Source organism: Corvus hawaiiensis, chromosome 7 (genome assembly GCF_020740725.1).
Source record: "Corvus hawaiiensis isolate bCorHaw1 chromosome 7, bCorHaw1.pri.cur, whole genome shotgun sequence".
NCBI lineage: Eukaryota > Metazoa > Chordata > Aves > Passeriformes > Corvidae > Corvus > Corvus hawaiiensis.
In genome coordinates, this window is record NC_063219.1 from 27,410,207 (window position 1) to 27,437,232 (window position 27,026).

General features: G+C 39.7%; 1 protein-coding gene across 1 annotated transcript in view; it reads right to left on the reverse strand.

Moving 5' to 3' along the window:
• CNTNAP5 (contactin associated protein family member 5) overlaps window positions 1-27,026 on the reverse strand; it is a 284,718-nt gene that overhangs the window by 205,902 nt on the left and 51,790 nt on the right. Inside the window, exons 2-3 of the mRNA XM_048308706.1 lie at window positions 8,983-9,093; window positions 1,166-1,359 (exon numbers count right to left, since the gene is read on the reverse strand). Of these exons, the coding sequence (XP_048164663.1) occupies window positions 1,166-1,359; window positions 8,983-9,093 (305 nt within the window). The remainder of the gene's footprint in view (window positions 1-1,165; window positions 1,360-8,982; window positions 9,094-27,026) is intronic.

Genomic DNA, 27,026 nt, shown 5'->3' on the forward strand with positions numbered 1-27,026 from the left:
GAGCAAAGACAGCCTAATATAACATTTTAAGTGACAGGTGAAGCACTTGACAACTTTATGACCATCTTAGGAGCAAAGTTGCTTTTCTAAGGGAAGAAGGATTTCATTAGATTTCCCTAAATCAAACCATGATAAAACAAAGTGATGATACCATAGATTTTAGACCTACAGAAGTTCACCTCCCATCTCCACTGCCACAACACACTCAGGGAAAAATTAAGCAGTCCTTTTCCTCTCTCCCTGCTGCACGCTGAGTCTCATCATTCACAGTCACTATGTTCTGGAAGCAAAATCTGCTTTTGTGACACAGCATTTAAACAAATTAATAACCAAAGAAAAATCATAAGTCTACTTGGTTACTCTTAACATGTTTCCCTTTATTTTCATGAAGAATCTGTTTCTTTTAACACTACATATTTTGATGCTACCAGGGCTGTTGATCCACAGAACTACAGAACACAGCATAGAGAGAATCCTACAATTTTTCAATTTCCTACAATTCAAAATCCTACAATTTCCTACAATTCACTAACAGTTACCACTTTTTGTACAAAAGGAAGACTTGTAAACTTCCATCCACACCTGTGGTGCCACTGCTGCCCCATGCACTCCTACCAACAGCACCTGGCACAGCCACGCACTGGACTTGTGATGCAGCAATGGTCAAGTCTGCATTAAAGTATCAGAAAAAGCCTTGATCACTTTTAGTGTGTCTCCTAAATCATCCCACAACCTATGCTGCAGCTCCAGTCTTCTCCAGCTGAGGAGCAATTCACCACCCATCTTCCTCAGCATGATCTCTCGTGTTCTGGCCAAACACGTACAAGACACAGAATTAATTTTCATCTTTCCTGGAGAAAGCCCCATTTACCCTGGTGTGCCTGAATCAAAGCCAACCAGGCACAGAAGCACACAGGTCATTTTAAGTGCCCTGATCATCCTCATAGTCTGAAAAACAGTGTAGTCCTGAGGGCCTAAACTTGTATTACACAGACAGTCAGTGACATAACCCATTTAGATCAAAACACTCCGTGGAGTCGCTCAGGTCTGCTCTCTCACCACTGCAGCACTCCTCTGACGTAAAACCAAAGCTGTTTCTCCAAACACCAAAATGAGACTGAAGCAGAGAGATCTAGGGCCAAAGGCACTGCCAGCTCAGACCTACCCAGACGGTGTCGTCCTGTCCGTACTGTTTCCAGTTGCGGCCGGTGTCGCTGAACATCAGCGCGTAGCTGGTCACCCAGTCCGAGCTCCCGTACCGGCCCTGGGTGGCCACCGCCACGATCTCCACTCTGTCGCCCAGATCTACCTGGAGCCACTGCTGCTCGTTGGACTCCAGTGGGGACCAGCCACCTGCTCCTGAAAGATTGGATGAAGAGAATTTAGACGACAATAACAGCACCAAAAAATTATGCTTGATAAAGAACCATTAAATTATTTCAAGGCATCACAGGGGGCTCTACTTGAGCATGTGGCTGTTTTTTCATATTTTAGTATTAGGAAATATACTACATGAGGTGTGCTTGCATGAGGTTATCTCCATTAACCTAAGTTCAAGAGGAATTCTGAATTTAAGACATCTTAAGGAAATTTATACTTTTTCAGCTGTACAAACATCAATGAAGTTGGCACATCCTCACTCACAAAAAAAAAATAAATCATATCTATTCCCTCCTTGCAAATCTGGGAATGTGGACTTGTAACTTGCAGTTTGCTTTGATATTTTCCTTTTTGCTATGTTCTGAAAGAAATGCAAAATGTTAGTTATCTTTATTTGAGCCCTATTAAGTATTTGAAAGAATGGTTTAACTACAGCTTGTAAGAGCATTTCAGATAATTCGCTGTAAAGCAGGCTGTCTCTGACATGAGCTCGTAATTCACATTTGTCCTTTAAAAGTAAAGATGTGCACTATCCCCTGAATTCCTTTAAAGGCTGAACAGGCCTGTGGTAACACCAACCCAGTGAAACGGAACTGCAACCACTGCTTGCATTTTACCACTTTGCTCACCACAATAAATGGGAGCTTATGGTTAAAAAGCAAATCATTCCAGACTGGAATGTATTATTTTATGGTCTCGTGCTTTCTTTTACACCCTAGAATTACAGGCTGTTTATTTTCCTTTAACTTGTTTCTCCTGGCACACATTTATTCTCTGCATACACCCTACGTTCAATTCAGCCTCACCAATAAGCAATCAGTGCAGCTATGAAGAACACAGAAGCCATCAACCAAGTAGCCAAGACATCAAATTTTGAGGCTGCCACTGCTTCTGCAACCCAACACCTTTTTGTTTTGTCACAGTTAATTACGTTTAGAAAAGCTCTCCAGTGTGACTACAGTGAACACAGTCACATTAGGAATAAAACACAGGAAACAGTTGTGAATAAAGCATTAACAACTCTTCATGTAAACTACAAGAATGATTCCAAATAAGCATTTCCAAACAAAATGCATTACTAAACTTTGGTTATTAGGAGTGGTTTTATCTTACTATTTTAATCTTATTAACTGATCTGTCTCAAAGTTGCTCCATGAAAAGTTCACTGAAGTGAATAGAGTTAAAAGATTAATAAATGTGGTTTCTATCAATGAACTCAATTTCAGTAACTCTGCACTTTTAAAAATGTCTTGTGTTCCCTGGATTGCATTGTACTTTCCAACTCTCAACTGAAATCCCTTTGTCTAAGAATAGGTGTTAGAATTGTCACTATTTACAATTTATTAATATAGGATTTATCTGAACTCCTGAAACTGAACCATATCTATTCCATACCTGGAATGGAGTATTGTTCCTGCTGCCCTGGATGACTCAGCCTTCATTCTTCTACAAGAACTCTCCAGGGAAAATAGTTTGCAACCAAGCCAATGCATACTGCTTCTTAGTGCCATGATTTACCCTTTTCAATCACAATAGAAGTCTTCATCATCACTGATTATTTTACCTGCCTTAAATAGAATACTCTCTCCTATAAGCATGCCATGAAACACCTAATGAGAATACTAGGAATTTCATCACTGATTTCTTCTTTGACTACTTCATAGCTCTTTTAACTCCATACCTATATAGAGCTTATATAAGAGTATAACACTTTCTGTTAAAAAGTTACTTTCTGTTAAAAGGTTACCTCTCATGCCACCCTTTTTTTATTTTGATATTTTAAGTGCCATATAGAAAGTATGTTGTTTGCCTTGAAGATGCAAACTATATAGCTATATTCAAAGACAACAAACTACAGATTTCTCCTACACACAGTTGTAACTAGTGCACACAGGAGCCAAGGGCAAACTTCTTTTGGATTGTAATATCCTAAAATAGACTCTGAACACAATAGTTGTTGCTTTTTTTCCCCCCCCCCAGTTTTATTCCAGGAACTGACATGATATAAAAATCTGCTTCAGAAGTTCTGGCAAAGTTGTTCCATTCATGACTCAAAAGAGCCGATTCTAGATGTTTTCAGCACATATTAAAAGAAAGCTGGCATTTTCATCTTTCCTTCATTCAACATAGAGAATGACAACTAGATGAAGGAAAACAACTTTTAACAAAAATATTTGGTGAGTCTTCCATTAAAAAAACCACAAAAGCTGTGCTTTCTATGTTCTAGTTTATACATAAGTTTTTAAGCCAAGCCTGTTAGCACAGATGCTTCCCAGTAGTATGTCAAATATCTTAACTAAATACCTAGTTTATGCTTTCTCCCTTCTGCTGCTAGAAGTGGCAGGAATGTGATATGCTTTCCACAAAAGTGTTTGGCTTTACTGTGCACTGCTATTTTCCAGCTTGAGCACCACAGGCTTATAATTTTGAAGTCAAACAAATGATATACACTGAACAGAAATTTGGGAGATCTGTGCTGAGCTTGAGCCCTAAAATCATAGATTACATGGTGTCTCTGAACTGCATCTCTTTACATGAGCACATTTGTGTGCTGGGAATGTCACTCTTCAGATGCAAGCACTGTGGACACAGTACTGACACCTGCTCGTAGCATCACCTCTCCAAAGCTGGCCTTGCAATCTATCAGTTACAGGCCATGTCTTTACAGAACAGCAGCTGCTTCATATATTTTTTCCTGTGCAGAAGAAAGCCCACTGTGTTTCCCTCTCCCAAACCTTCCACCATTACCATTTCCACAGGTGGACAGTAATTCTACTGCTAGTAAGAATGGCAGCTAAAATCCCTGCAACAGCAAAGCTGCATCAACTGCATGACTGAGGGCAGAACCGAAGCTTTTCCCACTGGGCCTCTCTCACTTCTGCTAATAAAGCAAACAGCTTCTGCTTGCTTTTGTGGTTATCCCAGATCCTCACCAAATACTCCTGTCAGTGCCAAAAATCAATAAATGTTCTTTTTCCTCCACATTTACTCTGTTATATAGAGCAGGTAGCACAAGGGATACTAGCATTTCTTCCAGCACAATCTCGTTTTGCACACTTCTTTTATGCACATCATTCCTGACAGTATGTCAAAAACCCATCCTATACTTCTTTTAGTATGTAGCAAAAAAGCACAACCAAAGCAGAGCAACTATTTAGAGTAATTTGCTCCTCTACCCACCAGTGATGCTTGCCCTGAGGACTGTTTGCCAGCACAGGCCCAAGAGAAAGGACAAGAAGGCTCTAAAAGGCAACAACATGGGCTACTGAAGACACAGTTTACAGCACATCAACACCTTTGAACAGATACAAGCATAACCTGACATCCTTTTCCTGCAATTGGGCACAAAGATACTGAAGAGGACCATACAACTTTTATTAAGTGTGGCATAAAGGCAAACCAGACAAAAATTTGGCTTTGATTAGGTCCATCAGATCTCCACACCTGTTTTAGGTAACTGGAAAGTACTAAGGTGTTAAGATGTCACATTGTCTCTCACACGAAAGCAAGAGAGACAGGATGCTCAGTATTTCCCCTTTCTGGCATTGATAGGATTCTGCACATTGTGCAACACCATCATTCCTCACAGCTCACACATTTCACATCTTCTGTGGATCATTTCAAAGGAGGCATTCAACATGGTATGGGGAAAATGCTCCAGTGGAAAAAGAGTACCACAGGAATCTGATATATTGTTCATATTCTCCATGGCAACAAATCATAATGTTAGAAATACGTGGAGAGTAAGGATCTGATGGTTTCTCAGCTGGAGACCCATATGATTCCAAGAAATATGATAAGATACTTCTGTTTCTTTTTCAGACTGTTTGTACATTTTGCCATAGTTGTTTCAAAAACTGCATGTAAGCCCAGTGTTATGCAGTCAATGCTTTTTGTAGTTCATTAATACAAAGCACAGGGAAATATTATTTCCACCCTACATTGCCTTACAAACAGCTCAAATGGCTTTATATTGCACTAAAATCTCCTGGACTTCCCGCTGCAACTAAGTGCTTCCCTGCTGCAGAATTTTACTTTAATGTCCAGATCAAACACTTCCTGGCCATAAAACAAATTCTTTTTGACATTATGTATGTTTTATATTCTCATATATAATTGCCTGTGCTGACTACTCAGGCTGAGAACTAATAAGAACTGAAAAATCTTAGGTGATACAGTCATGTTGTAGCAATTTTCCTATTATTTTTCATTATTTATTTACTATACACAAAAAAGCTGACAAATCCCTCTCATGGGCAAATAATATATTTCATACCTCAGAATCACATTTATCAGAATTATACTAGCTCTTTAGTACCAGTATGGATTTATCAGCATTTTAATTGAGCGCTTTCAGCTGTGCACACAAAGCTTTACTCATGGGTGCTTTGTGTGTTTGTTTTTTTAAATGGCACATTCCACTACTGCAGGCCCTTTTTTTTTAAACAACAGCCTTTTACTTACTGTCATCTATTACTGAATCCACTTGATGAATTTGAACTTTCTGTTGACAAAGGACTGGGTCGTGCTTTAAAAACTCACCTTCACTTGTTGCATTCATGTTTACATTAACAAATATATTGATCTGGCTTTCTACCCAGAGGCTCTGTTCCTTGCAGCACTGTCTTATCAATTACAAGCAAAGCTAAGCCAGCTCATCAAAACATTCAACATTATCAGAAAGCCACAGGCCAGTCCTTGTTAGGAAATACTATTTCCTGTAAAGATATCTACTATTTGCATTCAAGTGACAGTCAAAGAAAGTTTCTACAGCTACCATCTACCACTGCCTGCTCCTCCAACCCAAGGTGAGGTACTGCTCTGGCAACAGTAGACTTAGTTTTCTTCACAGTAGCTGGTATGGAGCTACTTGTACTGGAAACAGTGCTGATAATACAGACATTTTTCTGATATTGCTGAGAACTGCTTACACACAGGCCAAGGCCTTTTCTGCTCCTCACACCACATCACTAAAGAGGAGGCTGGGAGGTAGCAAAATTTGGGAGTGGACACAGCCAGGACAGCTGACCCCGACTGACCACAGGGATATCCCATCCCACATGGCATCATGCTCCGCATTTGAAGATGGGGGATGAAGGAGGAGGAAAAGGGGATGTTCAGAGTGATCGCTTCCTGAGTCACCGTCAGGTGTGATGGAGCTCTGTTTTTCAGGGGATTGGCTGAATCCCTGCCTGCCCATGGGAAGTGGTGAATGAGCTCCTGGTCATGCTTTGCTTGCACACGTGGCTTTGCTTTATCTATTAAGCTGTCTTTGTCTCGACCCACGAGTTTCTCGCTTTTACTCTTCTGATTCTCTCCCCCATCCCACCAGGGGGAGTGAGTGGCTGTGTGGGGCTGAGCTGCTGGGGTTTGTCCATGGCACGTGCCCAGCATGGGCCTCAAAGGGTTCAAGATAATTACAGATTTGATTGGAATGTGCTAGACTGAATTTACAGCTGTTACTGCTGGTTAGCTATTAATCAGCAGCTTTTGTGTTTGCCATAGGGCTTGCTTCCCTTACTGTTTATTAGTCTACTGCTCATTAGTAGCTACTTTTTGCTTTTGCTGCTTGCTGTACTGCTTATCATCTTACTCTGTTGGGCCTGGAAACATTTTGATAACAGCAGTGACCATGCTTCTGGGCTGGCAAATGTCCAGGGCATCTCTGCTGTTCCTGTGCTGCTGCACTGGCCAGGCTGGAACTCCAGTGTGAACTCAAGCCAAAGGGGCTGTGACCTGTGGACGAGTCCCTGGGGCAAAAGGACACCCCAGGTGTCTGTGGCTGTGAATAAGCCCATGCCAGAGCACATGCTCTCATCTCTTTGAGATGCACGTGCATCTCAAAGTGCTGTGACCATGGTTACATCTGTACCACAGCTGATACCTCTGAAGGGACTGTGGCCCAAGGGTAAGTTCACACTGCAGGAGGTACACCCTGAAGCACCTGTGGCTGTGCATGAGGCCATACTGGAGTATGCCAAAGCATGTGGCTGTGGCCAAGCCCATGACCCAGCAGAGACTGCAGCCATGGGGAAGGCAAGAACAGGTTTACTTCCAAAAGCACTGTGGCTGTGGGTAAGGCCATGATGGAGTGAGCAGCTGTGTGGGACTTTATTGTTGTTGGGGATTAACCCACAACAAGTCCCCATATGAACCCTGCCAGCACTGTATCTGCACATTCCTACAAAAGTCCATGCAGCAGAAGAATTAAACAAGGTAGAGTTTAGCTTCTAGGTCCCTGTGCTGGCCTCAGCTCATCAGTTATCACGTAAGTGTTCAAAACATTAAATCAAAGTTGCTGAAACAACCCCCTTACTTAGGGCTCCGTTTCAATACTCTGTCTCCTGTTCCCATGACTAGTGCAAAAGACAGCATGGACCTTACCACTGTGACACTGGATTGCTGAAAAAATACAATATCTGACCCCATGACAAAACTGTAGGACAGTTAACTAAGACCTATTTCAATTTCTGACCTTAAATTTAAACCACTGTCATAATTTCAGACATTGTTAATATCTCTTTTAAATACAGAACAGCCAGAGCTTGACTTGCAATACTGATTTTGAACTTCTTCTTCTTTTCTGCAGATAAAATTAGCCATTAGAGCCATCTGCACAATCACATAAGCATATCCATAACACCATCTCAGACAGCAGTTGGAGACAAAGGCAGGGCAAACTCAAATATCATGCTCAATGTCTACAACTTTCTGTTGTCGAGCAGTTAGCCATATGACCTTCTACTTGCTGAGGAACTCTGGTTCTAGAGTTTAAATATGATATAGTAACTCCCATCTAACACTTCTTTAATGGCCTAGCAACTCCTTATCATTAGTTCCAAGCATATAAGAGAGTCTTTCTACAGATTTATCAAATGGCCTTTGATTAAAACATACTTTAGAGATGTTTAAGAATGAAAATTCTCGTTTATTTTCAATTAAAACCTTTTTTCTAGTAGTGTTCTTTCTAGTGTTTCCTAAAATGAAAATCATATGTAATATGATAATACAGGGCTTTCCACTTTTAGAGGCTCTACCTTGGAAATAAGATGGGAGCCAACAACCCAAATTTGCAACAGGATGTCAAATGATGCCCAAAATAGTATCAGAAAAGAGAAGTTGGCAGTAAGTTTCATACTAATAGTTCCACCTTGTGTGTGAACTCCTTAACTGGACCTCAAACATTCCTGATTGCAAATGCCTGAAAAGTTGTTTTTCATGTTCGCTATTTCTGCAGAGTTGCGTAGTCACTGAATTCCACTGGAATTTCGTATCTACTCGCTATTAACACCTACGTTTTAGACTAGGGTCCCAAGCCTACTGACCTTTAAACTCTTAAAATATGAGAACTCATGAGAAGCAAAAAGACTATCTGAACTTCCTTAATGATGTCTCTACAAGAGAAATGGAGAGCTTCAAATTTAATAGAAGCTTTCTATAATAAAGGAGGAAATTGCTCCTACACAGCGCACTCTCAGGAGCATAAATTAATGGCTCTATTCCACTTGCCTCTGAATGCACTGCATACAAACAGCATAAAAAGTTACTCTGTGTAAATGTGATTAAAATGAATAGTTTAGGCATTTCATACTGCAATCTTACCATCTCGCCTGTTGAGTTTTGCAAAGCTGGAACTGTGAGTACTGAAGAGCTCAGAGGAACTGGTAAGGGCAGCTGAAGGTAAGGGAGAGACCAGTGCATCATCACAATTATCTAGAAAGGAGAATAAAAAACAAAACATACAGAGGTCATCATATGAGCAACACATATGCCAACTTGTGCTATCTCCAGGTGGTGCTTTTTCTACTTAGTAGATAGACAGAGACTGGAGACAGAGCACACTTGTGCTTGAACTCACATGTGAGAACTGAAATTAACCCTCCAGAATGTCCCAGTCTGGTGGGACAGCAACCACATGGGAGCTGCTGTTAAGACAAGGAATGCTTGAAGAACTGGAAAATGTCCTTTCACTGAATGAGATTTGATAGGGTACCCTGCAGTTAAAGAAGGTAATGATTCTTGTTGCAAAAGCCACTGCAAGAGTACAGTAATGCCCTGGCTGACTTTAGAGAACACCCCAGGTGGTGTGCTCAGCACAGTTTTCCCCAAGAACAGGTATGTAATGTAGGAGTTACAACTTCATATTTCTGTGTGGAAGTGACACACAGGGTCATGCCATAGGGGCTTTTGCAACATGTAAAAATGTGTTCTGTGCTTAGCATGTACCTCATGCTGCACTAAGATCTCAAAACCTAAACATATCCTTCATTTCTTCCCCAAGCTCACACAAAAATGCAGGGCCAAATTAGTTTTGTTCACTCACATGAGCAGCCTCTATGTTTCTCCCCTCTATCTTTCACATCTGCTTCTGAGGACAGATGGGCTAAGCTAACACTCAAGTGGAATTTCTGAGCCCATACTGTTTGAACAGCAATGGAATTAAATAAAGTAAATTTTCTCATTACTATGCTGTCACATAAACACTCAAGAACATAATGCAGGGTTTCAGTAGGGAGCAGTAATAATAATAATAGTAATAATAATAATAATCCCCTCTCATTTTTAATTGAATCTCCCATGGAGCAAACATGGATATAATTACTGGAAAAGGCCTGCAGGTCATTGGGATCTCAGGCCACCACAGTGTTCTTGCATTCAGAGAGTAAATATGCAATTTACAGGGATCGGGGGGAAAGGAAGGGCTACAAAAGACAAAGAATAAAAGCAAAACTTGCTCTATAGTTATGAAAATGAGTTTAGATTATTCCAAAACTGAGTGATACCTTTTCCATATTGAGACAGATTATAGTAAAATATTTCTCATCTCTTTGTACAATGAATCTCTAAAACAACCCAGATACTTTTGTAATCAAAATCTAGCTCTATATGAAAGAAAATCAATGTAATCAATATAATTTATATTAGTGCATTGAAGGATGGATCTCAAAACCAAAACTTCTATACAAAACCCTTTCCATCTCTTTGATCCCCAAGAGCAAAAAGGCCTATAAAGATCTGCAAGATAGATAAATCAGGGACAAGTCTGCACTGATGTTGCAGCCATGAGGATAATTAGCCAAGTAAATAAGTACCATCATCCTGAGCAGATTCCCTATGACTTACACCCTTTGAATCTCAAAGGGAACTTCTGGAGGGTCTGTGGAGTGCCAATCTCCAGGTACACACCATGAGATCAGGCCATAACTATTCTATTTCGACTTAAAAAAATCCCAAACAAAACAACTGTACATTGAGAGTCTTAAATTCACTGTCATTTGTTACCTGATCAGAGATTTAAACAAAGATCAGAGATGTAATCGAAGATGGTGAGTACATCAGGGCACTGAATTCACCCAAACTTCTGCATTCTATAAAACCAGCAGAGGGGCTGAGAACCTCTAAAAAGAAGGTCCAAAATCCTAGCAGGCAGATCTATAGGACTATTCAGCAACACTTAAAACATGAGGTTGGAAATAACTGAATGCAGAGATTTCACTTTAAACAGTGTCTAGACTTCTGGCTCTTTTCAGCTCCCTGTGGTTGCTCCTGGGCCACGAGAGAACTCAGCACATCAATCAGCCTGTGATCCAGTTGTCCATCACTGTTCCCCAAAGGTAGGATTGGATATCTATGGGACACCAAGTGTCTCAGCAAGAGGAAACCATTTCAGAGCAACCCTTTTAAGGTTTTCCCGGGGATCTCTAGAGGCTCCAGCCTGAGAAGTGGCAATTAGCTCCTGTAACCATGAGATGCTTCGTCTACATTTCCATATCCTTTGCTTCTGTCCCAGTGCACATTCATCTGTATCTCTGCTGCTACAGCACTGCAACATCATTTCCATGCTTAATTCTGGGATCCTTATTTTGCTTTCTTCTAAAAAAGAAAGGGGGAAAAAAAAAGAAAAAAGAAAGAAAGAAAAAACAGCCAAACAACAGCTAGGAAACCTTCCCTGAATTAGTATCTAACTATGAAAAATGTAAATGTAAGGCTTGAGGATTTAGGACAGCATTAAAAAATTGATGATAGTTCTGAGGGTACCAGGACTAATACAGCCCAACTTTCAACAGATAACAGAGTAAAGATTGATTGACTCAGAGTGCATGCAGGAATTTCCTCCAAGTGAAGATTATTTTTGAATGGACACTCTGACAAGATGCAAGGCCACTCTTCTGCCCGTCCCTCAGTCAAAACTAACTTTGCAACACTGAATGTTGCACCAGCAGCTGTACATGCACAGACCTTCAGTGCAGGACATGGCACAGTTAGTACATGCCAAATGAAATCCCAGAGTACAGTGAAGTGCTTGGGATGCACCAGTCCACTTGTACATGCACAGCAATCCAAATAATTTGCAGAACAACTCTGATACATCCCTTGTCAGAGACCCAACACAGATTGGTACATATTTGAGACTGGTATCTCTTTATAAAGCTTAGCTGAAATAGGATATGGAGTTCAAAAAGGTGGGATGTGCACGTACAGTGAGAATCATTCCATTGGCCCTGCTTCCATAAGAAGGCAATATTGAAAAGGAAACAAACCAACCACCAAACACACACCTCTCAAGATAAAAAAACTCTCCATGAAAGGATGTTATCATCATATTTTCTTTTGTGATGGATGCAGACAAGAAAGAGATGAAAAATTTTGTGCTTAGGGAAGATTAGAAAAGACCCACGGTAAAACCAAAAGCAAAGTAGGTGTATCCTGATTCCCACCACATAATCCCAGCACACACATTTCAAGAGACTTCATACCCCCCACTTGATGTGACAGAAAAAAAACATTATTTCAGGTGCTCTCACATTTACAGCTCCTTACCTATAGTTCCTGACCTATTGCTCCATTTGCTTTGGAAGTTTGCCTGTCAGAACAAGAACTTTGCTTCCTGGAGTTAACTGCATTATATGCCTATTAAAAACATTGGTTTTAACAATGAATAATTCAACACTATAGAACCATTTAAAACATCTGGACACTCACAAAAGAACGTTTACTAGCCGAGTTGTTCAGTTGTTTTCTCCTATGTTTTCCTTGACAAGATAATTAGCAAAGAAATAATGACAAAGAGGGTCTAATTGTACCTATGAGCCAACTTTTTCATGCAAACCACACAACAATACAGATGTTGACTTGCATTTGAGAAAAGGGTGCTGACCTTGAATATCCCAACTTCTGAAAAACAAGCAATTACTGACAGCATTTCCAGTGTCATGAGTATTACTAGAACTTTCATAAGCAATCTTGCTTCTGGAATTAAGAAAAATATTTACGTATATCAACGTGAGTCTTCTGGGTTTTATTCACTAATGATTTTTAGAAAATAATGATAAAATTAACAAAAAAACAAAAGGAGAAATTAATCTATTATCTTTTAATTTTCACACTGTGAAGTTATTTTATTGATTGGTTTTGACTCTTTTCTTGTAGATTTAATTACCCTCCAGATAAAAACAAGGAAATATATTCTCCATGTATTTTAATTTTTTGCAGAATGCTTTGGACAATCCCACAAATATAATTGTTATCTGTTCAAAAGCATTCAAGTGAGATTTAGACATTAACTCTTAGGCTTCCTTAAAACATGACAGATAATAGCAGCTTGAGCTAATAGTACACAAAATGGAATTTCAGAGAAGGCCTTTTGCCCAAATATCTGATTAAGCTCTCTGTGTTGTGAAGGCCTTCAACATTTGTGACATGTATGAAAAAATAACTGAAAAATATGTATCCAAGTCCTAGAGAGAAAGTATTTCAAATGCTCCCAAAGAACAGCAGGTTTCTCGAACACAGCTAACATTATTACCAAAACAGTTTGCACAGAAATCAAAGATTCAGACTAACTTTATTAATTCTTCCAGTACACATTTCACACTGGTGTCAGTAGGTGTGGCATGATCCAGTTTATAACCTTCTTCAAGGTTGAGACAGCATTCATCAGCAGCAATCGGTACAAATTTAGAAGATTTCTGATTAGGGGACACTGAAGATACTTAAAAAATCATAAACCCCAGAAACCCATCATGGTCACACCAATGTTTCTTAGAGCAGGTCCTTTTCAGAGGTTCACTCCCTGGAACGCAGGCAGGGTCATTAGCAGCCACAACTAAGATGTGCTAACAAACCTGTCCTGCTCCTATTTCCCTGGTTCACCTGAAGAGTCAGGGGGACAAAACACATCAATTTCCGCTTGTGAAGGCCATCCAGAAAGGTCACTAACATTTCCTGAACAAAAGCTTTGATAAAGAGGACACCATCAGTGAAAGATCTCCAGTCCCTGGGCTCCACAGATTTTCCAAACATCAGCCTCTAACTGCTTTTGGTAGTGTTGTACCCTCACCAGGACAAACGTGCAGAAAATACTGTGAAGTTTGCATTTTTTTTATGTGGTAGTACATGGTTCGTCAAGATCTCCTATCATTATAATAAGTAATTACTTATACTGGTACTTACACCAACAATCTTGTATCACCATCAATGCAAAGTATTTGACAAGCCACAGTAAGGCTCAGATCTATGCTGCAGCTACTCTGTTAGCAACTGTAAGCATCACAAAATAATTATAAATACCATGACAGTAGCACTCAGAGTAGGAATATGGGACTGGTGTCACTGAACATTGCAACTGAGGGAAGGGTAGGGGACAGGACATGGCATGCAAACTATTAACAGAGCCAAAATTGCCTCCTCTCTGCAAAACACGAAAATTGAAGATGACAAAGGAGAGAATTATAACCCAGAGACTGGTGTGGTTAAGTCCCATGATGGACTCAAAAAGACAAAAAAGAAGAGGGTAATTGCCATGCCTCCTTCTCTGTGCCACGGTAATGAAAACATTTTAAGGGAAGGAACCTCCTGTAGGTGTTTTACTTCAAGAACACAGGGCCTGGCACACCACCAAAGAGCTCCTGGAACAGACCTTGCTCATACATCTCTGCTGAAGCAGATACAAGAGGTGCAGTGAGGGCTGGAGTGCTTGTGACCAGCTGTGCAAACCCCTGCCTGAACCACAATCCCTGAACTTCAAAGGGAGTTTAACAAGGACTTCACAGAATCACAGACCTTTTTCACACCAATAGCTATTTAAATACAGATATGTCCATTTTATAGTAAACATCAAGAAGATTTCAGAGTAAACCAGAGGCCTTGTAACTTAGTCTTAGAGGTCTCACTTGGAAATTAGAGATATGTTATTTCAGTGAGACTTTTGTTGCCAAGGTCTAATTTTATTCATTATTAAAATACCAGCAGAGTTACAGATGGTACTGAAGTTAAATTGCGTGCATCATTTTGATTGCAATTGTAAATTGTCTCCATACTGGGATTTGAAGTTGAGAAGATTCACTGGTATTTATAGGCTAGATAAAATTCCTGTTAGCATTACCCACCTAATGGCATACTTTGTTTTAAAGACATAAACCATGAGTTTTGTACCATGTCTCTTAACAGTCCTCAGGAGTGACCACTGGTGCCTTTCACTTCATCTGTTTTTCTTCCACCTTCTGTAGCTACAATTCTCCTTTGAAAAGGCAAAAAACATCTCCATGGGCTTACTGTGGAAATTAACCTTCACTGTTACAGTCCAATGAGATAAATGTGCATGAGAAAAGGATGAGATTCTGTGCGGGGTAAAAAAATACACACACAAAAGACAGAAAGTGCAGCAACACGGAGTATGGCTACAGATTTGGAAGAGATTAGGAGATTATTTCTGTATCAACAGTCCTACAAAAAGCATCTCACGGGAACTACCATCTACAACTAGGTTCCACTACCAATTTAATAACCTTAGTAAATGATGCTTGAAAACATGATGAGAAAAAATAAAATAAATTCCAAACAACCTGTTTTTCTGTAAAAAGACATTCCTACATTTTTCCTTTTTTTTTTTCCTAGAGACTGGCTACACGTACATGCACAGCTGTGAACTCCATCTGTTAACTGAAATGCATGGCATATTTTTCAAGATATAAGACACTAGAGAAAGTACTTAACAACACAACGTTCCTTTTTCTTTTCTCGCTATACTGCAAATAAATGCCAATAGTTAAGCTAATCATGAGTTCTTCCTAAGCAACTGCAAATTATGTAAGTGTGCTCTCATATGCCTGTAAAGACATAAAAGTATTACTCTATCAGTGCATTTTTAGAGTATCTTTTATGATACAGTGTGCACATACAACCTTGTCTCACAAAAAGTGGTCAAATCTGATTTTGAATGGCTCGAGGGGCTCTCATAAAACTGATTCAATACTGGGTCTTATTTTTCACTGGAACAAGCATGTCTGCCATGTAACTCCTACTCACAATAATGAAGTAGAATTGCATTTGAGGAACAGAGCGACCACAGGACACTTGGGCTCAAAATATGAATTTCAAATAATCATCAGTGCAGTTCCAGTAAACTAATATGCAGAAGCAATTCTTGTTTTGAGAAGGTGAAAGAACATCAGACTAAGCCAATTACCAACCAAATATAGTTAAAGAAGAATGAACTGAAGTTAAAGGAAGAAGTGTTGTCAGATTTCAGCTCTGTCATAGTCCATGTCATTTAGGTGAGTCATAATGTCTGCAGCTACAAAATGAAGGTACCATCACTTTATCTTACAGTACCTCCTTTTCATTAGATCAGAGGCTCTTTGTCAGAAAGGAATGAGCTGTTGTCAGTGAACAGCAAATCCATTTTTGATACTCAGAAATTATTGAAACCGCTCTATACGGAACACAAAAAAGGACCACAATAAAAGGATGTGCTGACTCAGCCTTTCAACATTTATATTTCAATGAACAACCTGCAAAAGCATATTATTGTCCAAAGCCGTGATTTGCTCTTGGCAGGTGTAACAGCAGCTGCCAGAGATACTTACTACTTTCTTCTCAGAATATAATCCTTCCTGTGCCTATTTGCCTCTCCTTTCCACATTTCTGAGCTCCTGTTAATTAAGAGTGCTTTGATCTTTGACCTGACAGCAGAAACCTACAAAGCTGACACAACAGATGGAGCAGCTTTTATACCTGAAGTCTGCCCTTTTGACATTTAACACACTTTAGGGAAGAGACAGTATAAATCCCCTCACACCATTGTAGGGAAATGTATCCTGAGATTACCCTTCTGTACAGGAAAACACAGGCAACTGACTTTGTCAGCACAGGGCAGTTTGTGCTACATTATAAAAAAACATCTAACAACATGGAGGCCCTTTCTCTGGCCCACACAGCATCACATCATCACAAGCACTCCTTTTATCTTGGCTTAGATGAGACTGGTTACTCATGCATTTCAAACAAAGTCTGAAAGTTTATATATACCAAAGATCAAGACTGTCTTTTAACATTTCAGAAGTGTTAGCAGCATTCACAAAGAGAGAAATTTGACGCCTTTCAAAAGCATTAGACTTTGCTACAAGCATGCTCTGTTCACCAGAGGCCATCACTGAAGGAGTTCAGGGCTCCATCAATTAAGCCATGGATTCTAAGAAACTGAACAGCATTTGCCTTAATATACCATAATACAATAAAAACAATACTGAATTTGCATGAAAAGAATGTTAATGTATGTGCACCCATCAGCAAGGCTGCCAGGATCATTATTAGAAGAAAAACACAAGAATGATCAGAACCAGCTGGACTGAGTTCTATAGACATTCACCAATGGAAAATTAAAATGCAGAGGGGGTACGGCAGATTTTCTGCTGATGTTACTCAGTGTTAAAATTGTTCAGGAATTCACTGGTGGAGCAGTTTTTCTAAGTTTTCCAAATACAATTTTTTAAATGGAATGTAAATACCTGTTTCACTGAGAATAAGGTTTATGAGGAAAAACCAAACAAGCAGAAGAGAAATAACAAAAAATTCTGCACAAAAGCAGCAGCATGTAGGTTATCATGATGACTAGAACATGAAAACCAGTTTGGGAAACACAAGTGCTTTATTTGCAGGTGGAAGAAAATGACCATTTCAGATAACTAACACCACTAATAAAAAAAAAAAAGATTCATTTTCTAGTCAAATTTGGAAAAAGAATAGTTTCAGTTATGTAAGTAGAGCCATTACATCTTCTACCACTTAATATTCAGCCAAATGAGACAGAAGCCTAGTTCTGACTACTTAGAATCACAGAACAGAATCGCAGAATCATTAAGGCTGAAAAAGACCTCCAAGAGCATGGAGTCAAACCTTTGAACTTCACCACATCAACTAAGCCAGAGCAGTGCCATTGCCAGTCATTTCTTGGATGCTTCCAGGGATGGTGACTCCACCACTTCCCTAGGCAGCCCATTCCAATGCTTAACCACCGTGCCAGCAAAGAAATTCCTCCTGATGGCCAACATAAACCTCCCCTGGCACAACCTGAGGCCATTTCCTCTTGTCTTGTTACTGGTTTCCTTGGAAAAGAGGCCGACCCCCACCTGGCTGCAACCCCCTTTCAGGTAGCTGTAGTTAGTGCTAAGGTCTCCCCCAAACCTTCTTTTCTCCAGGCTTTTCTCCCACCTCTCCGAACTGATGAATCTTTCATACAGATGGACATTTATGCTATTCCCCACACCTTGAGTCACCTTCAAATTTAGTGTGCTTGTGGCAGCACTGCTGCAAACTTCAGTGGAGCATCTCAACACCAACTGCTTATCACCAGCACACCTGTGACCACGGACACCCAAGATCACACCTGTAAATGAAGATTCTGCTGCCTTTGTAGAGATGGACAGTGTTAGCTGGGGTACCTTAGAGAAGAAAAACAAGAATCCAGTTACCATGGTAGGCTTTCTTTTGGGGATTCACACAATTTTCATTAATTCAGGAGTGAATGCAAGAAGGAAAGTTAAGAAAGAATCAGCCCTTTATAAGTTCTTGTCTTGTCCTGCTTCCCCAGCACAGTACCATGATTCACATACTCCCAGTTTCTTTGAAGTCATACAGTTTACCCCCACCTTGGAGCAAGACCCAGGAGTATCTGCATCAGTGTGATGCCTCATTCCCATTTTCTCTCTTTATAACCCTACCACTACTTCAGAGGAGCAATGAAGTTGGACAACATTCACCACGTGGAAAACTCAATCAGGCCTCAGCTTTCACCTTCTCAAAGAAGATTCTTCTGCTCGGGTTCCTATGGACCTCTATGGAAAAGGGCTCATTTATACAGGCAGACCTTGCAAAGACTTTCAGACAATGCCATAACTTTGTCTGGTAAGGTTATATTGTGCACTTCTAAATTTAGAGCTGCTATCTGTAAGCAAACAACAGAGGCAGATTGTGGAATGCTGATGAATTTCACAGGCATGCCCAGATAACAATGCACAGCAATTTAAAAGCCATCAATAACCAAGAGGTTGTCCCTTGAATTTTCAAATCAATCATGATAAAATGAATTCAATTTTTATTTTCCCTTTGAATCTTTGGTGAACTCATGGATAAAACTGATTAAAGGGGAAAGAATACACAGCATGGGATTCACTAAATGTGTTCAGTTTGGAGGGGTTCACTAAATGTTTTCAGTTTGGAAGAGAGTCTTTTCAAATTCTGTAACATGCAGGATGGCACACTGAAAACCAATTATAACTCTGAGAATTTCAGTGCATCCCATAAGGCTGAGAGAATGTTCAATTTGCAGGCTGTGAGCAAGGATTAACAGAGATGAAGGTAGCGGTAAGTGCCCATGTACCATTGCATTTAAATGTAATGTCATTTCAAGGGATGATAAGTAATCATTTCATGTCTCAATAACCTCCAACAAAAATGCCTTATTTAGCCCTGAAACACCAATTTTTAAGACTCTTCTATGCAAGTTAATGGTTTAGATAAGGGACAGGACTGAAAAAAGTTCAAAATTCTTATTCTAAAGCAAGGTGAACGCAGCTCTGATGTCAGTTTAAAGACGAAAATTTTCTTCCAGGCATTTCTTAGGGCAATGTGTTCTCTCTTCATCAGTCATGATGGCATTTTTAGTGCCACAGGAGAAAAGAAACATACAGATCTCTTAGATTTAACATGATAGCAAACAAGCAAGACAGTTTATACACAAACTTTTCTAACTACCCATGATTATTTTGAGAATCAGTACTTGAGACCGTATTTATGCTATAGTCTTCATTACAAACATCCTCAGGCTCTAATCCCATGCCCTGAACAAGACTCATGGCACTGCATGACCACAGTCCTCAGACTTTACATCATTGTAATTCTGGCCCATAACTCAGACCCACTTCAGCTTCTCTGTCATTGTACTTTCTTTGAAGTGCAGGTATTTCCTAACCCTCTTCAAAACATATCTGCTAATTATCATGATAATTTGAACCCATCTAGTGTTTTCTGCATTTTCAGAGACAGACAGACAGTAATTACTGGATTTAACACAGAACACTGGGGGTGGAGGAGAATACTCTCATAACCTATATGAATACAGAGAAAAAGAAGGGGAAAGGACATAACCAGAACAAGTAGGACTGTCCACACCAGGGTTGTGCAAAGCCTGTTCTGCAGCAAGTTCACTTACATTAATAACAGAATTAATAAAAAACAGCTATAAAATACACTAAGGATTGCAGTGCAGTATTTCTTTCACATGGGATTAAACAAAACCAGGCATTCTTCCTTTTAAAAAACACAGTGAAAATTCAAGCAACTAAAAAAACCAAAAGGGTGAAATTCAACAAAATGGCAGTTTTGATTTAAAGTATTGATTAATGCATCAGTTTGAATGCCAGCAGAACTCTAGCAGTCAGCTACCTTTTATTTTATCTAAAGAGGCCATTTTTCATATAACATGGAAAAAGGTTCACTTTCTATGAGTAGCCCTCCTTGTGAGGAACTCTGCAAACAAAAAACCAAAAAAGTATCAATTAAAGAAAAAAATCACACCAACCAAGCTCCTATGTTTCATTGTCCCTTGTCACAAACAGTACACAAACCTGAGCCATCTTTGAAAAGTTACCACAAGCAGCCTTTGTAGATACAGTTGTCAGATGTGGAACAATTTGGGTAATAATTTGATAACTTTATTTTCAGATATGGCAAACAGACAACTCCCCCATGTTCCCTAATTGCACATCATTTTGTTTAGACAGACCCAGCTCCTTCAATACTGAATGACTAGCTCAAATGCTTTCACATCTAATTATGGCTCATTCCAGACATGCTTCCTTAAAAACAAAGGAACTGTATATATTAGGGTAATAATCTTTTAAACAACAGAGGAAAGCTCAGCTGTGTATTTTCTTACTCACTTTAAATCCAATTCAGATCCTGCTTGGATTTCTGCTGGTTCACGTCCTATTTTAATACACAAATTCCCACAGGTTTTATCTCTTCAACAAAGCAATTAATAAAGCGTGGCTCAGGCCATAAAAGGTTTGTTTTATGCCCCTCTCAATCCCTTGAGATAAACAGAAATTGATGTTTATTTTGAGCCTTTTGAAATCTGAATAATTTCTGCAAAGTCCTGCAGCCCTGAAACTAAAATCTAATTACCTGCAAGTGTTTGCAGATATAAGTATCCATTCAAACTCACTGTTCTATGTGGCAAGCTTTTTAAAGATCAAAGAGTTACCTCTAGCCTTGAGGCTCCTTATTTGAAAATGCACGTTAGCATTTAATGGTGTCACATTCCAAAGCCCTACACTTTACTTTGAAAACATATCAGTGGTGGAAACAGCTTTCCCTGCTGCTAGCACTAATCAAAGGGACAGGAATATGCTTTCACAAGATCCATGGCCAATGCCTCCAACACAAGAAATGCAAAGCCTGGTTATCTAAAAAGCAGTTATCTGCAGCATCCTAACCCAGTACATCAGCCCAGGGAAAAGGTGAAAAGAGGTCCTTCCCTTCGGTTTTGCTCTGGAGGTGACAACAAGCAGATCTTACTGCTTTCCTTGCCATTGAAGAGAATCACTCATGAAACTCAGAATCAGAGTGGTTGAGGCTGGGAGGGAGCCCAGGAGATCACACAGGGTCGCCCTACAGCAGCTTGCCCAAGACCAGGTTCAGACTCAATGTTTGTCTTAGCAAGGCTCTTCCCTAATCCTCAGCGGCAGAGAAACAAGCTTGAGTTTGTAGGTTCATTAAGTCTATCCTTTCATACAACAAAACATGGCATTTGGGAATAACAGAGCTCTTGTGGTGTCCTGATGGGCTTTAATTTGGAGAAACTCTGTGAAAACCTTCCTTCTGTGTCCTACTGAGCTGAACGGAATCAGGTGACCTTCAAGTAAGTTATTTTTCCAGGACACAAGAAAAACTTTAATATGATAATAACATCTCTAAATTTCTGTTTGTATGATAATGCAGAGCGTTAAAGAGAGGATTGTGTGGAATTTATCACATTTTTGAGGAAGAGTTAAGGAAGGCTGATCATTTTCTTATTTTCACCTGTATTATTCCTATTTGTTTTCTATTTTCTTGAAATAGAAATCAGTTCCACAACAACATGCTTATAGTTGCTTATATTTAGGTGTTTATTTTTGCAGGTTTGTTCATTGGAAAGGCATATCTAAAACATGGAAAGATTCAGGGATAAGATTAAATAATGGAGTGGGAGGGAGGCATATAATTTGTTTTTTAACCTCAGGATGTTTCAAAATTGTGAAAACAAGGAAAACAAACATGTCAGAATGTTAATTCCAAGGTATATCCTCTGTTACACTTACTATTAACTGTATGAATCCTGGGTTACCCAAACAATGCTGAGGTTGGACTATGATATTAGAGACCACATAAGACATCATCACACTGCCTTCTACAACTGTAGAAACTGCTTGTTTCACCTAGACTGGTAATAAAGAAAATGATGAGGGAAAAGTGTAGAAGCCCCTCCCAGCAAACCCAAGAAGCTCCAGAATGACCTGAGGACCAGTCCCTGTCACACATTCATCCCTAGAAGGTTAAGTGGATTTTGATGAAGCCATCAGCTTCAGCTGCAAAGAGCTTGAGCCAATGCCAAATGAGGTCAAAGGGATTTTTTTCCCCTCCATTAGTTTCAATGAGCTCTGAATAAAACCCAGTGGGCTCCAGTGTGCCTACTAATTGTTAAGGGAATTAGAATTCCAGTAAATCATTACTACTATGGTCATTTGAACCAGAATGACAATGGAAAATTACATGATCCCTTGCATATCTCTGTGTGAACCACTGAATTCATGTTAAAACCATGGTAATGTTGCAGAATTTGGGAATACCACCTCAGGCGATGCAAACCAACACCTACTACACCAGGTTAATTCCTGTCCCCTTGAATTCCAGAGCAGTAGTGCCCCAGAAATTCAAGTGACTATTTGTGTACCCACACCAAACCCCCTAAACAGCCTCTCCTACTCTCAAAGGTAACCTACTTTTCACAAGAAGATTCTGAAAGTTCATGTCTATTGGTACAAAGCAGAGACTGAGTCAAAAGCCATGAGAATATGTGATTTTTGAATAAAAAGTGTCAAGTGTGAATGTTTTATACAAATACATATTTCATATTTTACTATATTTAATATATATTAGTATCTAATATATATACACAATGTACTATTTTTTAAATAAAGTTAGTCCAGTTTGTTAACCAAATTCACCCCAAAGACACACAAGCTGTTGCCATTCAAATTTCACACTGAGCCATTCTTTAAACATTGGAGACCAACATGATGCTATGCAGCCTTTACTTAGCTATTAACTGGAGGCTGCTTATAGCATTTTGTCATTGCCCTGGCTAATGCTTAAGCACAATCAGAGTCATGTTATTCCATTTCGGTTTCTTGCCTGCACCAGTGTCTCCAGAACAAGCCCATGTCCGTGTGACATTCACGGACACGCTCCGCAGCCGCTGTCCGAGCGGGGCTGTGCACAGCGATGGCTGTGGGCTGCACACAGCAAATCAAGCCAAGTCTGGTTAAATGAACAGAGCCAAGCCCAAGCTTGTTTGCTGTTCCAGTTGTAAACAGCAGTCCTAAGTGCAGGAGGGACCACACAGGGCAGCAAATGCAGACAGCAAGGGAGCCCTTTGGAATGGTGCTTTATATGACATTAAGCATGGCTTCCCTTTCTCTGGCAGGGCATGTTACTTTATTCCCATGCTGCAAAGACGGAAATGAGGCAGGAGACAAGGTCACACAGAAATCCTTTTGGAGAAGTGGGAACTGAACAGCCTTCCAGAGCCCCTCAACACTGAGGAGCTTTGCTCCCACTGCTCTTTTTTCTTGCTCTCATAGAACAACAAGTCATTTGAACCTCAACAAATGCATGAAAATTGCCAGAATTGAGTCAGGAAAAAGAATGGGAAAACTAAAGGAGAAAATTAAGAATACAGGCATTAGGAGAGTTGAACAGGACAAATACAATGAAAAGGACAAGCATGAGCAGTTATAGCCTTCCATTTTCTAAAAGAGCTCAGGTCTGGTAGGATGGTGTTTGAGTAAAGAAAAATGGAGTACTGTGAGGATTGGTAGAGTGGAAGCTAATTTAGGTATATGTCTGGAGCTTAGGTTGATTAGGTCATTCACAGCCTGAAGCCTTCTGGCCATAATAAAGCCTATTCCAAACCATCCCTGCTGTGTCTCACTTCTGTTTATTTGACTAGTTCTGTTCAAGGTCCAGATTTGGCAGAGCTTCTGTTTCCCCCAAAGTGCATTTCATTTTCAACCATCTGCTAAAGACTCTAAGCCTCTTCTCTGAAATTTGAAAGATTTAATGACAATTAGCATGAAAATACTCTTTTTAATTTTATTAACAGATTGTAGAATCAAGAAAATTCACAGGGGGAAAATGTATTAAACAGGATTGCCTTTCCCCATCACTAGACCTGCCTACCAAGTGCTACGTACAAGGCACATGTGGGGAGCTGCAAAGCACTTTGAATGCAGAGCTACAACATTAATCCTCTAAGAATAATCACAACAGCCAACTTGTGCTACCATATAGCTTTACTGACTCCAATAAGACCTTGTAGAGATGCACTAAGCCATATGCAAGTCATTCAACAGAAACATGCTATTTGGTTTCAAGTCCCCTACCTCTGGCCCAATCTGCCAGCTCCCTGCCTCCTCCCCAAGTATCAAATTCAGTAAATGTTAGAGGAAAACATGTTCTCACACTGCTGGTCTGAGAAGTTCAAGGGAATAAGACTTCATCTGGAAAGCTTCACTGAATGATACATGTATTCTATGGAATAACTTCCATATTTAAAATAATTTTACTTTTTTTAAAAAACAAAACCGCTTAAGTTTCCTTTTTTTAAGAGATCCATAAATTCATGACATTTCCCTTTGAGTCAAAGGCTTTCATTTCTTGGAAACTGAATTTTTTTAAAATACTCACTGTCACTGCACAGACTCTCAGCTTCACAGTAATTCATGTCACTGGCAACCTTTAGAAACTTGACTTACACTATTAATGTAGTAAAACAAGGCAGACATGTAATTACGCCCTGAAAATAAAATCTTTCTTAGGCTTTAACAGCATCTCAGACATCAACTGAATTAGTTCCACCTGTCAAGTGGTCAGATGGGCTATTCTTGAGTGTATGTCCAACTATTTATATTTCTTGGAAAGGAGAATTGTTTCTTTTGGTACACTATGAAGCCAAAATACTTAATTTTCTTTCCAATTAGGAGAGATATCAGGTCTTTCCTTCTGCAAGCTTGTACCCAACCCTGCCTTACAGCCTCAGTGGAAAAGCACAGCCGTAGTTTATGGCCAGATGTATTTATGAGTCACATTCCACTGTGTGCTCCATATGCCCAAGCCACTGATCCTGCACACGACCATCCAGCTCAGTGCCACTCCAGTCCACTTCTAGAAACAGCTTCTCCATGAAAATCATACAGACCAGGACTCTTCAGCCAGAGTTGGAGGAGAGGCAGCTTTTCAGAAAACTTGGCACAGAAACACAATCTAGAGTATTTTGGGAGTTCTGTTTACTTTCCAGCCCTCTGAGTTATGTAATCTGGAAACCATTTCAATGAGCTTAGGATACGAGCCAGAAGGCGAGTTACCTGCACTCAAACAAGGTACATTTTTACTCCATTCTTACTGCAAGCTCAACTGAGCATTTTTGGAAGTGCAGAGGGAGAAGGTTGGATTTTGGAGCTAATGGGAAAGCAATAGCTAATAAGTCAAGCCACTGCAGCATGAAAATATGACTGGTGCAAAATTAGCTTCTGTATTTCCATGCCAACCAGAGTGTGCTTACTCATCCATAATTAAGCTTTTCACACCTTATATAGTTGCAATGGATTTCTGGCAACTTTTACTATCATAATACTTTACTTAATAGCAGAGATCCCAGTAAGAAAAAGTGCCTTTTGATCACACAAACAGGGACTAGGTCTCCGAGTCCTGCTTTCTTATTTTTATATTATTATTAAACCCCTAGCAAACAGTTTTGGTCTTTATTTCTTCTATTAACCAAGTAGCATTGCACAGTTCAACAAATACCCCACAAAAATATAGGCAATTTATGCAAGATAAAGAGTTTTAAAATTTTAGAGCTGCTTTTATTTTGAAAACTAGTTCATTTCCAATCCTGCAAACCATTCTTTCCCAATACATTCCACAAGTTTTGTATGTGCAGTATCAGTAACATTTATTTTAAACAGACTCAAATATTGTTACAGTTTCATATCAACATGACATGTGAAATAAGGTGTACCTGTATCTCTTTATAATTGAACAGACTGGGTATCGAGAAAGCTCCAACCAACAACTGAGTCAGAAAAGTACTGCAGTAAACTAGAAGTATCCAACTCTTGTTTGAACAAACTTCAATATGTGTATCTGCATTACCCTCTTAGGGGAAGAGACCTGAATAACGCATAATTAAATCCCACAGATATTCTAGAAGGAATTTTCACTCGAATAACATATTTTAAACAAATATCTTCATTGAATTTTTTTTCTTTATTTCTCATGTTAAGACCTTACACTGAAAGTCTGAATTATTATTTTCACCCAGCTGTGTGATGGACCTACCATTTCCATGTTTGATGCAAGTGAAGGTTATTTTTCTCATTTCATCAACTGATTCAAACAAACTACAGACTGGAATCTATTTTCAGTTCAGACCTGGAAAAACATGGCATTCTAAAAGCAAAGTTTGATTTTTAAACATGACAAGTTGTGGGTTTTTTTTGGTGAAACTTACCAAGCAGTATCATTTGCATTGTTCTTACTTGTACTCCAGGACTGGACCATGTTTTACTGATTTCTTATTACTTCTTATCTTTTATACTTGAAGGTGGTTGTTTCTGTTCTAGATGACTACTAACATTTATAGTCATCTAGAACAGAATTTTTTTTGCTTTAAACCACAGGTCCCACAAACATCTGGAACCCAAATATCTTTTACATTGTGTTTTTCTGAAGCACTCTGTGGCCCAGCTACACCTCAGCATGCTCTCTGGTGAGAGATGACAGTCTGCAGAGTAGGTCCTACCCAATAGCTCCTTCTTCCCAAAGGATCTGGGAACAGCTGGTTTACAGTGAAAGATTTTCAGACAACGTGAAGCCTCCCCAGAGCAGAAAGTCCTTCCACTACTGCTTCAGGGTCATCCTTTCCCCCTTCCTTGGAAAGCAGCACTGGAAGCCCCTTGCACGGGGCACTACAGCCAAGTACCTTTGTTGCCCACCTTTGCTGCCACTGGGATGGAGAAGCCCCTGACACAACCCCTTCCAGGACC